The sequence below is a fragment of the Dreissena polymorpha genome, chromosome 3, assembly GCF_020536995.1.
Source record: "Dreissena polymorpha isolate Duluth1 chromosome 3, UMN_Dpol_1.0, whole genome shotgun sequence".
NCBI classification, from domain to species: domain Eukaryota; kingdom Metazoa; phylum Mollusca; class Bivalvia; order Myida; family Dreissenidae; genus Dreissena; species Dreissena polymorpha.
Window position 1 is genome coordinate 27,754,541 of NC_068357.1, and position 11,595 is coordinate 27,766,135.

General features: G+C 32.3%; 1 protein-coding gene across 1 annotated transcript; it reads right to left on the reverse strand.

Annotated features, from left to right (window-relative positions):
* Positions 1-1,177: 1,177 nt before the first annotated feature.
* LOC127874030 (uncharacterized) lies at positions 1,178-4,955 on the reverse strand. The gene is made up of 3 exons (XM_052418132.1): positions 4,098-4,955; positions 3,002-3,162; positions 1,178-2,670 (listed from the first exon to the last, which is right to left on the reverse strand). Exons 1-3 carry the CDS (start codon positions 4,732-4,734, stop codon positions 1,810-1,812), a joined length of 1,659 nt encoding a protein of 552 aa, XP_052274092.1. The 5' UTR covers positions 4,735-4,955; the 3' UTR covers positions 1,178-1,809.
* Between the last annotated feature and the right edge of the window lie 6,640 nt (positions 4,956-11,595).

Here is an 11,595-nt window from a genome sequence, read left to right on the forward strand (position 1 = left end):
TTTTAGATTTCTATAAACAGAGTGCTGTAACACGGTTTTGAAATAGCTGTTGTTACTTGTTATGCTTACTGCTTTTTAGCGCAGATAATTGGTCATAAAATCTGTAAAGATACGTTGTGGCGACTTTAGATAATGTCCAAATATATCTTTGTGCGTTACTTAATTTGATGATAGTCTACAAGTTCATGTTGTTGACATACATGTATGACTGTGACGCGATAGCATTCGCATGCTTTTATTAAAAGTTTATTTTAAATTATATGTTTTATAACGGTATCTTTTTCTTCCGTCGACCTTTATAACCAGTCACGCACTCGAATGACTATTGCCGCTTATTTTGACATGAGTGGTCCATAAATATACAACACCATAATAGGTATCCGAGTTCCTTAGTGAATAGTATTGACATGTGACTTGGAAAACCAAGAAGTACGTTATTAAATTAGGAGTTTCCATGATTTGTTACGTTAAATGTCACATTGTAACAGAGTACCGAGCATTAGATGGACATATTTTTAAATTGTTTTATTTCTTTTATTGCTTTTTTATAAATATTTTTTCACTTCTAAAAATAAAAAAAAACATTAACATGTTTAATTTATCACACAAAAAATGTTCATCATTTGTGCAGTAACGATTTCCCAGTCAGTGTGATGAGTATGTTAACATCAAACAATGTCAAATAAACGTTTAGAATGCGATTGTCTGTATTTTTATACATCTACGCTTCAATCTGACAGATATCAACATGAAGGTATAGATATATAGAAATACGCATTCAAGTAGCAAGGATAATTAAATATCTAAAGGGAAAACTTCAAATATACCCCCTTAAAAAATGTCGTATCTGGCGTATCTTAATGTTTCGGATGAATTGTGTTAATTGTTTCTTATAAACTATCTTTTCTCGATATATTTAAAGACAAAGCAAATTACAGCAGTTTCCAGCATAAAAATACTTAAAGTATTGTTAAAGATGACCATTTGACAAATATTTCCTAATTTCCGCAGCTTTTAAAAAAGGACTGAAGTTTTTTCCTCCCCTGAAATGATAAGATAATCTAGGTACGACATTTTCGCACGGAGCCGACGATATAATGTTTGGTGATTTTAGAAGATAATGAAATGCCATATAATATATTCAACTCACACATTCTGAGATACAAATTAAACGTCATATGAGCCAAAGTAGTTAAACTTTTATTTATACAAGCACTTCAAAGTAACATGTCATTATATACAATGCACAATTATATCTAATGTTAATAACAAACCTCAGCACTCAGCAACACTTACAACGTAAACATAAATAATGACCATAAACATTTATTTTCTGTTACGCATACACCATACTTATTTTTAAGTGTTGGTCTACAAGTAATACATATCTGCAACGAGAAGAAAGATTACATATTTAATTTACATAATGCAGTCAATAAGAAGCCTAATGGATTGTTGCAGAGACCATAAAAGTGTTCGTATCTCTCCGTTATGTTTATATGTATAATGTATTGACGTAGCGAAGAAGACATCAGAGTTCTTGGTTTCCATACGGTTATGCAATGTGGCGACCGTATTTAAGAAAACCGAAAACGACAAAACATAGCATACAATGCATAAAGTATAAAGCAAACACACACGATTGCGTTTTTAGTTTTTAGACCCTGAATAGATATAAAGCTATTGGTTTTCTTATAAGTCATTGTTTCCAAACAATGATATGCAAAAGTTCACAAATAAGTTTCCTTTTATCTTCAAAACCACATGTATTTCTTTCGTAACGTATGTAAAGTATATCAGCATAATAATTTAGCATATCTGGAAATCACCTCCAAGTTCTCCGCTTAATTGTTGAATCCCTTGCTGAAGAGGTAATGTTATATATTCTTCATTTCCATCCGATTGTCGTTTTCCTATAAACATCGATATCACGTTGACCGCATGAGTTCCTCTTTCATCTCTGCAGATAATCGCCCCACTGTCTCCAGCACGGCCAAACGGGTTGTTTCCATTATTCGCACGATTTTTTATCAATAAGTATTTATACTCAAAATCAGGTCTGATATATAACGGAATACTTATCTTCCCCACTTTTGGCCGCTCGGTACATTCAGCCGTCCAGGAGAAAATATATTCTCCCCGTAACATGTCAGTAGTCTGTTCTTCGCTTTGACCTTGGAAATCAAACAGGGAACTTTGTGTTGCTATACCTCGTGAATCTTTAAACTTGGTTTCGGATATTTCACAACCAGGCAATACAAGACCTGCTGCAATGTCAAGTTCACCACGCAATTTACTCCGCTCAACAGTGGCAAAACCCTCAGCGTGTACTCCGTCTATTTTATGATATATGTAATTGGTTCTTGTCTTCCTAATAAAATGTCGCGAAGTTAAAACATGCAGACGTGTGCCTTTTTTGGCAAATCCTCCTAATGTTGCAAAACAATCGCTTCGTTGAAGTTTGGTTCCAACATGGATACCTGCAAGCGGTTGTATCGCACTCACGTTATAATGGAAGCGATAGTTGTAAATTGAATGTCGATGCAACATAGTTGTTAAAGTTTTATCCAATGCTGTGTTGGCATGCCTCTTGAGATATATCTGCAGAACATGGTGCTGATATCCACAACCGTCAATGCTTGAATCAATGGCAAATAAATCTCTCGCCACCTGTAATATAATATTTATAAATATATATATATATATATATATATATATATATATATATATATATATATATATATATATATATATATATATATATATATATATGTATATATGCAAAAATATATAGAGTAATTACTTTTTGGTTAGAGGATTTTAAGGAAAGATATTCATTCGTGTTTATATAATGTTTACGTCCACAATCGATGTCAAATTCGAAGCATAACATACAAACCAAACCCTTAAACCCCAAGCGAAATGTCCATGCGGTAAATATACATTTTTAAACACATTTTGGCATCTTAATTTACCGATATAATTTGCTCTATACATTTACTTCAGGTTTTAAGACGCGGGTATTGATGCACTTCATCGCCGGCCACTCATTTTTAGGCACGCTGCTTCTCTTGAATAAAGCCATCGCGTCTTGAAAAAGAATATGGATTTCTTCGTCTTTTGCCGAATCGCTAACGCTGTCTGAGGATCGGAATCGCTTTCCTGTGCAGATAAGCTACTGTAATTAGCTCATTTTTGGTTACCGCGTTTCATATAATTTTTTCAAATGGTGGACTATTATTGAAATGATATAATTGTTCCTTCATTTTAATTCATCATGAATATTGGCAAAATAAAACTATAATTACAACGACAATATAAGCCTTTTATCGAAATATTCACGTTTTAAAGATATTTTAAACATTATACATCTCCGTTTAATATCATTCCTGTTACGTATACAAGAGACATATACAATGTATTGTTCCAGCGAGTTGATTAGTCCATGCTGACGCCCGTCGAAACCCGTTTGTGATATTTTTTATTATTTTAAATAAAATAATTAAACAATTATTTAAATTGATATAAACAATACTTAAACTATGATGTTCGGCATGTACATGAATAAAATATACTAGTATTGTCTTGTTTTGTGAATTTTTTGTGTATGAAGTATCCTTTTGTTTATGCTACAACATACAAAACCCGTCATGCATGAATAAAACAGTAAAAATCATTTTCCAAGAGAGGCGGTCATCTCTGTTTCAAGTACATCCTGGATTTGTGAATTCGAATCCCTTCTGATAGTATTCTCGTTCGATTATTCGTGGAACTACTCTTTAAACGATTATTTAAACTAACTCTCAGTTAATAAAGGCACACGTTTGTATGTCTAGAGTTAACAAACCTCGACTTTACTGATACAGGCATAGCTAGACTAAGTTGCTTTTTCCCCAATATACTGTATAATTGAAATCCATTTCAATACGACAATATATAAGACAAATTAAACACAGTTGATTACATACAACAATTCTCGTCTGCATTGTGTTCTATGAAATTCAATGAGGATAATGTACCTCTAAACGTTTTGTTAGTTTTTTAATGTTCTAATTTACAAACATTTGGTAACATCAAAACGGAATAGAGTACACTACCTGATCGCAATGTACCGGGATCTGCAAAATCTCTTTGTCGTTTGTAAGATATTAAATCAGTCAACGTCCGGTCATTTTCGCCTTTCCAAACAGGTTTATCACGAGACACACAATCATTTGTTAACAATCTATGATAGCTCAGGGAACATTCTTTTTGGTCTACGAACTCCCGCAAAAAGCGAAACACGTAACGCTCCAAAAGAAGATCTATGTCTTGTTTTACATTTTCTAATGATGAATGCACTACCATCGCCATGCCCGTCTCTTTCTCATCTAAAAGTACCTTGCTATTACCAATAACCACAATACATTCTGGAACCAGTTTCTCTTTATATAAGCTCAAGATACTGTCATGCCCATGAACAATACAAATGTGTGGTTGGATAACATGTATTTGGTTAACGGAACTTTGTGTTTTGTTAGCAGAATCACTAAATAGTTCTAAACATTTCCCAAAAAAGTCGGTGCTGAAACAAACTTCGTCGATGCGAATATCCCCGAAGCTAATTGGCTGATTTTGTTTCTTTTGAACAAAGTTAATTTCTTCTATAAGATATGTTACGCGATCACTTGTATAGCAAAATATTGGGAAGTTATTTTTCGAAATTAACTGCGATCTTTTTGTTCTCCGCTTCATTTCAAAACCGTCGTTAAATAATAAATAAATACAATGTGGTCCAATAGCAAATGATCTTTTCACAATATATTATATTAAAACTATCCACAAGTGTTCAAGATCTACGACACATTAATCCATATAAAATAATAACTTGCTGAAATTCAGTAAACGTTCGACAGAGTTAAACGCACAGTAAGATATATTGTTATTTATCAATGTTATTTGACACTACAGATAGCGGAGCGTATAACCAATGACATGTGCGCAATATACCCGTTCATTATATAGTCTAACAACCTATCATATCTTTTGAGCACTGTAATTTGTTTGGACTTGTGTTAGTTTGTTCGCATCTTGTTTAACCTACATGTAGGCTTTACAGACACAATATCACTGACGTTGCCATTGGTCTTATTTTTTATAACGAATAGAGCAAATAAACGCGACAATCATATTATTACGGTGAGAAACATGCGTACAGCAATCCAGATTCAATTAAATAAATAATGAAACATGCAATAATATATTTAAGGTTAATGTTTACAAGTTTAGGAACAGTTATTTTTGTTGTTGTTTTATCAGAAAATAAAATTTAGAGAATAATCGGAATTTTATTTAGCAAGTTTGAAGCCATATCATTTTATGAAAATAGTTTAATTTGCGAGATTTATCTCACGACAGACCATGTGCAGAACCTAGATAAACACAAAAACTACCAGCGATGTTTGGCTATTAATTATTTAAGTAAAATCTGGATTTAGAAAACATTCAGTGTGGAAAGCAATTATGTATTCACATGTTCGTATTACTCGCACCATGTAATAAAACAGTATACGATGATAATGAAGTCATTTAGGAATTTTATTTTGTAATTTACAATATATTTGGTAGAAACACATTAAATAAGGATTCAATTAAACACTCAATCAATACTGCAATCAATAAATAACAATATTAAATCCAAAATTTAATGACACAACCAAATACGTCATGGAAATGTTTTTGCCTCGGGTAATGATGGACCAATCCTTGCCGCAATTTAAATTGTGTATGTGTTAAAATGACATCGAAGACCGTTGTGTATTAAATATCTAGAAAGGTGTCGAAATGGGACTGCTGAGACTTTTTTCTCTATGTTAAATGTTTACGATGTTGTTATTTGTACAAACTCGGATATTGGACTTCAAAATGGCTTGTATTTACTTTATGAGTACTGCAATACATGGTAACTGTATGTTACTGTTAATAAAACAAAGATCCGTTCAGCTTCATGCGGATAATTAGCAGGTAAGTCTCTTAAGTATTTGTAAACCTAGATGCTAATTTAATCATGCGGTAATTGTTTCGATTTTTTCGTTGACTCAGCTATTGAACACATTATAGATATCGAAAGGTGCACTTAATTATAGATAGGGCATACAAGGTGCCTGAACCAAGTGACTTTTTCGGCTTTGTGGGGGACAATCGGATGTAAACAAAACGTCGCTTCAGGTAACGTTTTTGATAATTTCTTCATTATTTCAAAACCATTTTCAAAAAAACAAAGACGAGTGCCCGGTCATTGTCCAAAGACACAACTTTGCTAAGCTTGCGCAAAAGTATTTTTTCCAAAAAGTTTAACCGCGTTTTTGAAAACACATGAAGTGAAATGCTATGTGTGGTATTTTTTTTGTTCAAACAACAAAAACATTGATTATAATATTTCGAGGGTTTAAAAAAATAGGGCGGACATTGTTATTCTTCATAGATAAGCTACTAACATTGTATGTTTGCGCAAATACATCTAATTCGGAGTGTGTGTATATAAATGTTATACTGCTATGTGTGGGACACATTTTTTAAATGCTATGTGTGGTATACAAGAATTTGCCCGTCAGTTCTGCATATAATCTGAACACAGTTTTGTAAGAATCTAGAACATAAACTTTAGTCTGTCCTGAAAATATATCAAATTAACCAAATGTTACATTATTAAATAATGAAGTAATCGTGTAATGATTAAACAATTTATGTTGAACTGAACATAATTTTTATAAAAGCATACATGTTATGTTGAAATATAATATTTCTTTGTTTTACTTATTGTCTTTAAATAAATATAATGATTGATATTTATGCCTGAATATTGAATTTTAAATGAATGACAAAGAAAATAAGAGCACATGCTTTAAAATGGGTTTTACTTCCATTGTTTTTCAGACTTGAAAAGGATTAGTCAAAAGATCTGTAACGCTTTTAAGGTTCGAAGCTGTGTAAGAACTACATGAACACCATCAAACCACACGGAAGGTGATATGTGGCAAGCTAATTATCAAAACCACAGTGACAGAGACAGGGACCCCGCTTCATTCTGTGATGTTTATGGAAAACTATTTCAACTAACTATGCAAACATAGCATTTAACATGTATTTTTGCATAAGCAAAACAAAGTGTGTGTGCATTGATATGTGTGTATATTTATGGGTTTTGTATCTATGTAATTACTAAAATTGATTAGATGAATATAAAATCTGATTATAAATGTGTGTTAATAAAACAGGTGTTTCATAACAAATAACAATTTAAATCCAATGATGCTTGTTTGTGGTCTATTCCAATATCATCTCCATATGAACATCTTCGAATCCAAGAATGCTTGTTTGTGGTCTATTCCAATATTATCTCCATATGAATATCTTCAGTATATCAAAATAAACACGTCATTAATAATAACATTACTTTATAACTAGCATGCACATGTAACAATAGAAATTAAAGCACCAAATACATAAAGACGTACATTAGTATTCACAAAGAAATTGTTATCAGTCAATTTATGAATTTGCAAATCTTGCTATTCAAACATATGAATGCTCCAATTAAGTCATAACAAATTATCATCGCCAAAACGTCTTGACTTGTGGGGGTTATTATACCAACAAACATATTGAATTGCATCAATACTTCATTTACTCAAATTCAAATGAAATCTGAATAACTGAAAATAGTTTGAGATGTTTAATGAAAATACTCATTCGCCCCGGTCATGAAAGGGCGCTGCAAGATCATGTTACCACTGCACCAAGTAATTAACATTAAATCATATAATGTTGTTCAATTTGTTGAAATGTCATATTTTTATGTAATGTTTAACTTTGATTGTTTTCTTTCCCTGCAATACTTGCTCCATCTGGTAATAAAACAAACAGTCATATAAAATTTGGAACATTTACTATACATGTTTGTATATGACAACTTTTCATTGATCAAGATATCAGTACGTCTCTTGAAGGTGCTTCCAAAAATACTTTAATCTCCCTGAAAAGAACAAAATACAAATGAAATAAACTGTTAATCTTAAGAAAATAGCATGCGTGATATATTAGATAGCTCAATAGGATTGAGATACAAATACATGATTTTCAAGAAAAAAAATGTTATTGATCCTAGTGTCTATTTGTTTCAAAATGCTGTATGATCTCTTTATGCTTATTTAATAACTATCGTTACAGTCAAAAATGCCTACACATTCCTGCTAAAAAACACACAACTAACACGTTTTGTAGTTTTGTTGCAAAAATATTCACATGACATCTTGCACAAACAATCCTTACGATTTTGTGTATTAAACAAGTGCATAAGTTGGCAGTAACAATTCACTGAAAATTCAACATTTTGTAACAATCAATTTTATAGAAACAAACAAGAAAAAGTTTGCCCAACGGAACTATTTTCCTGTCCGTGCGTGGGTGGCTTTGTGTTAGGAGATCCCCGACCGTGTTTTGACCTCTCTGCCACACTGTTCGCAAACAAATGGCATCCTAAAAGTAAACAAAATATGAATATAAGTTATCGACAATCATGATAATTTTGAGTAACATAAACGTAGGATTATCATATTTAAGGCGCGCAAAACACTACCAACACTGTTTATTGACCAACTTTTGTTATTCAGACAGACTTTAAATATTATTGACGTTAATGTAAATCTTTCGATTCTCTAGTATAATTTGTATACCACACATAGCATTTAAAAAATTTGTCCCACACATAGCATCATTACATTTTCATACACACACTCCGAATCAGATGTATTTGTGTAAACATACAATGTATGTAGCTTCTCTATGAAGAATTACAATGTCCGCCATATTTTTTAAACCCTCGACAACATTGTAATAAACGTTTTTGTTGATCGAATAAAAAATATACTACACATAGCATTTCACTTCGTGTGTTTTCAAGCACGCGGTTGCACTTTTGGAAAAATTACTTAATTAATTTAGCGCAAACTTACCAAAGTTGTGTCTTTGGACAATGACCGGGCACTCGTCTTTGTTTTTTTGAAAATGGTTTTGAAATAATGAATAAATTATCAAAAACGTTACCTGAAGCGACGTTTTGTTTACATCCGATTGTCCCACACATAGCCGAAAAAAGTCACGTTGTTCAGGCACCTTGGCATAGCGCTACAAGATTTACGACTCTGTACACATGAAATATTAGTAAGACAACGTACACTTAATAGTTTTATATACGGGATTGATCCATATGATGAAGATTCCAAGTAATGGATAAAATTTATACATTGTGATGATGTTTGATATGTCAAAGACGTTTATAATATGTTATTTAATGACTTAAAACTATATCCTAAATAAAAGGGACAAACGCGCTTATACTCTCACCTCAGCGTTTACACGGTTCACAGAAGACTAATAAGAAAAATTGAACCAACACCGGACATCAATGCTTTTTACTAAAAACATTTGCGAACCTAGCCAAACTAGCACAATAACAAATTATGTGAACGTTTTAAGCACCTTCTACGATTAGTAAGTCTCAATAAGGCTTCAAGAGTGTTGATTTGTTTTACCATAGCTTTTTAATAAAAACGGCCCCCGCGTCATGGCAGCCATGTTTTTCAATGAGACAGGACCTTATTTTACTCGTCGAAAACAATTGCTCGAACCAAATTTCACGAAAAAATTGTTAGAATGTTTTTTTATTAACATTTAGTTTATCTTATTTAGTAACCTCCACATGACAAGTTTTCGTTTTATATGAGATATCATTTTGGCAAATTTTCAAAAAAGTTTCATGAACATCCTTCAATAACTATGGATTCTATAATGTTCACAAGCTTTACCTTTAAATTGTTATCTTGACCTTTTGTTTGATATGACATGACTAAGTTTAAAATGTGTTATGAGATATCACCGGGACGTCACCTTTATCAGCGCTATCTATACACAAATTCGCAAAAACAAGGCTGATACTTGCAAATTGTGCGTCAATCTGATATTGGGACACTTGAATTATTTCACCCGCGAGTTTGACACTGAGGGTTATCGAAAACAAGTTTACTATCAATTTTGCCAACATAACTTGGCAACTAGAACAAGCTAACTGATTTGATACAATATCAGTTGTTTGTATTTGGAAACACCTGAATGATAAATGGTTTCATCTATCTCCGTATGTATTGATAGTTAACAATTTAACATTATATCAGCTATTGACATATATTACCCGTGTTATCTTTAACAAACATCAAATAAGCTTTTGCCCGTAAATTAGGTAGCACCTATTGTCATATTAGAAGTAGTAGTAGCAGTAGTAGTAGCAGTAGAAGTAGCAGCGGTAGTAGTAGTAGTAGCAGTAGTAGTAGTAATAGTAGTAGTAGTAGAAGTAGTAGTTGTAATACTAGTAGTAGTAGTAATAGTAGTAGCAGAAGTAGTATTTAGTAAAACTCGATCTGTAAGTCTATGGGCCATTTATATTTTTTTTATTTTCAATAATGGTTCGACTAGCCAGAAATCTATTAATAAATATTTGTTTTAATATGTCTCTGGTGTAACCATTTCGCTTTCATATTCGATTGGTCAGATAAAACTGGTGTTCACCAGTCTCAGTAACATTGTACAGCCGAGTCGACAGGTACCAACCCAATAAATATTGTAAACGTAATCGATTAAAACGCCAAGACGTTTTCAATCGAAATCGATGGTAATAAATGGTAAATGGTATTATTTGATTGGACATTAAGCTTAACGATAACCAATGATAATGATTGTATCACACTAAACAAATGGCGGTTCATTTGTGGGAACAGAATCTCATCTCGGTGATAATCATAATCGGTAAGGCTTTATTTTAAAAAAGAAGACCAGCAAACAAAAATTAAATAATATGAAATAAGGCAAAGCCTCAAATCGAGCTCGATTAATGTTTAACAAATGAAAATAACAGAACAATTTGAGGACATATCACTTTCTGAAATGGTCAGAAGTGGGTGGGGTAATGTAAAACAATAATTCATTATATTGACATTCTATTTAAAGTTTGAAACTATGTGCACAATTAAAATAACATATACTTTAGTTATACATGAACTAGTTGTAATGAAATCTTTCTAAACAGTTAATAATGTACAGAAGAAACCCCCTCCGGAAGAAACACCCTTCCCTAACAACGGCATAGCGGAAGAAACCCCCTTTCACTTTTGCATACACGAAAGAAACTCAACTCAAAATGACCCGAAAACAGGGTGCATCACTTTGAACAGCCATAACTTCATCAATTGTTTAGCCATTGTAACGAACTAGGTCTTATTCAACGCTAAAATGAATGAACTTTGATAGAAATTCAGTAATTGTTTGTTGTTATGTACAGGTACCTTTTTGAATTCATTTGTATATATAATATAGTAACCATAGTAGATTTTTTATTATATTATATGTACGTCATTCCCTTAATAACGCAATTGAGAAAAATAAATCGGGGTGAAAAACCCAATTAAGCTCAAAGGTAGGGGGTGAAATTGTTTGCTAAAACTTTTGAATTTACAAAAACCTTATTGTTGTCAAAACAGGGGGTGAATTACCCAATATACCCAA

What these genes read in the sequence shown, in the direction of transcription:
- LOC127874030 (XM_052418132.1), bottom strand. Translation starts at nt 4,734, where the DNA reads ATGAAGCGGAGAACAAAAAGATCGCAGTTAATTTCGAAAAATAACTTC. An exon ending in TCCCGGTACATTGCGATCAG is followed by an intron (nt 3,163 to 4,097) that starts GTAGTGTACTCT and finishes TTATCTGCACAG; the next exon opens with GAAAGCGATTCCGATCCTCA. An exon ending in CCCGCGTCTTAAAACCTGAA is followed by an intron (nt 2,671 to 3,001) that starts GTAAATGTATAG and finishes ATTATATTACAG; the next exon opens with GTGGCGAGAGATTTATTTGC.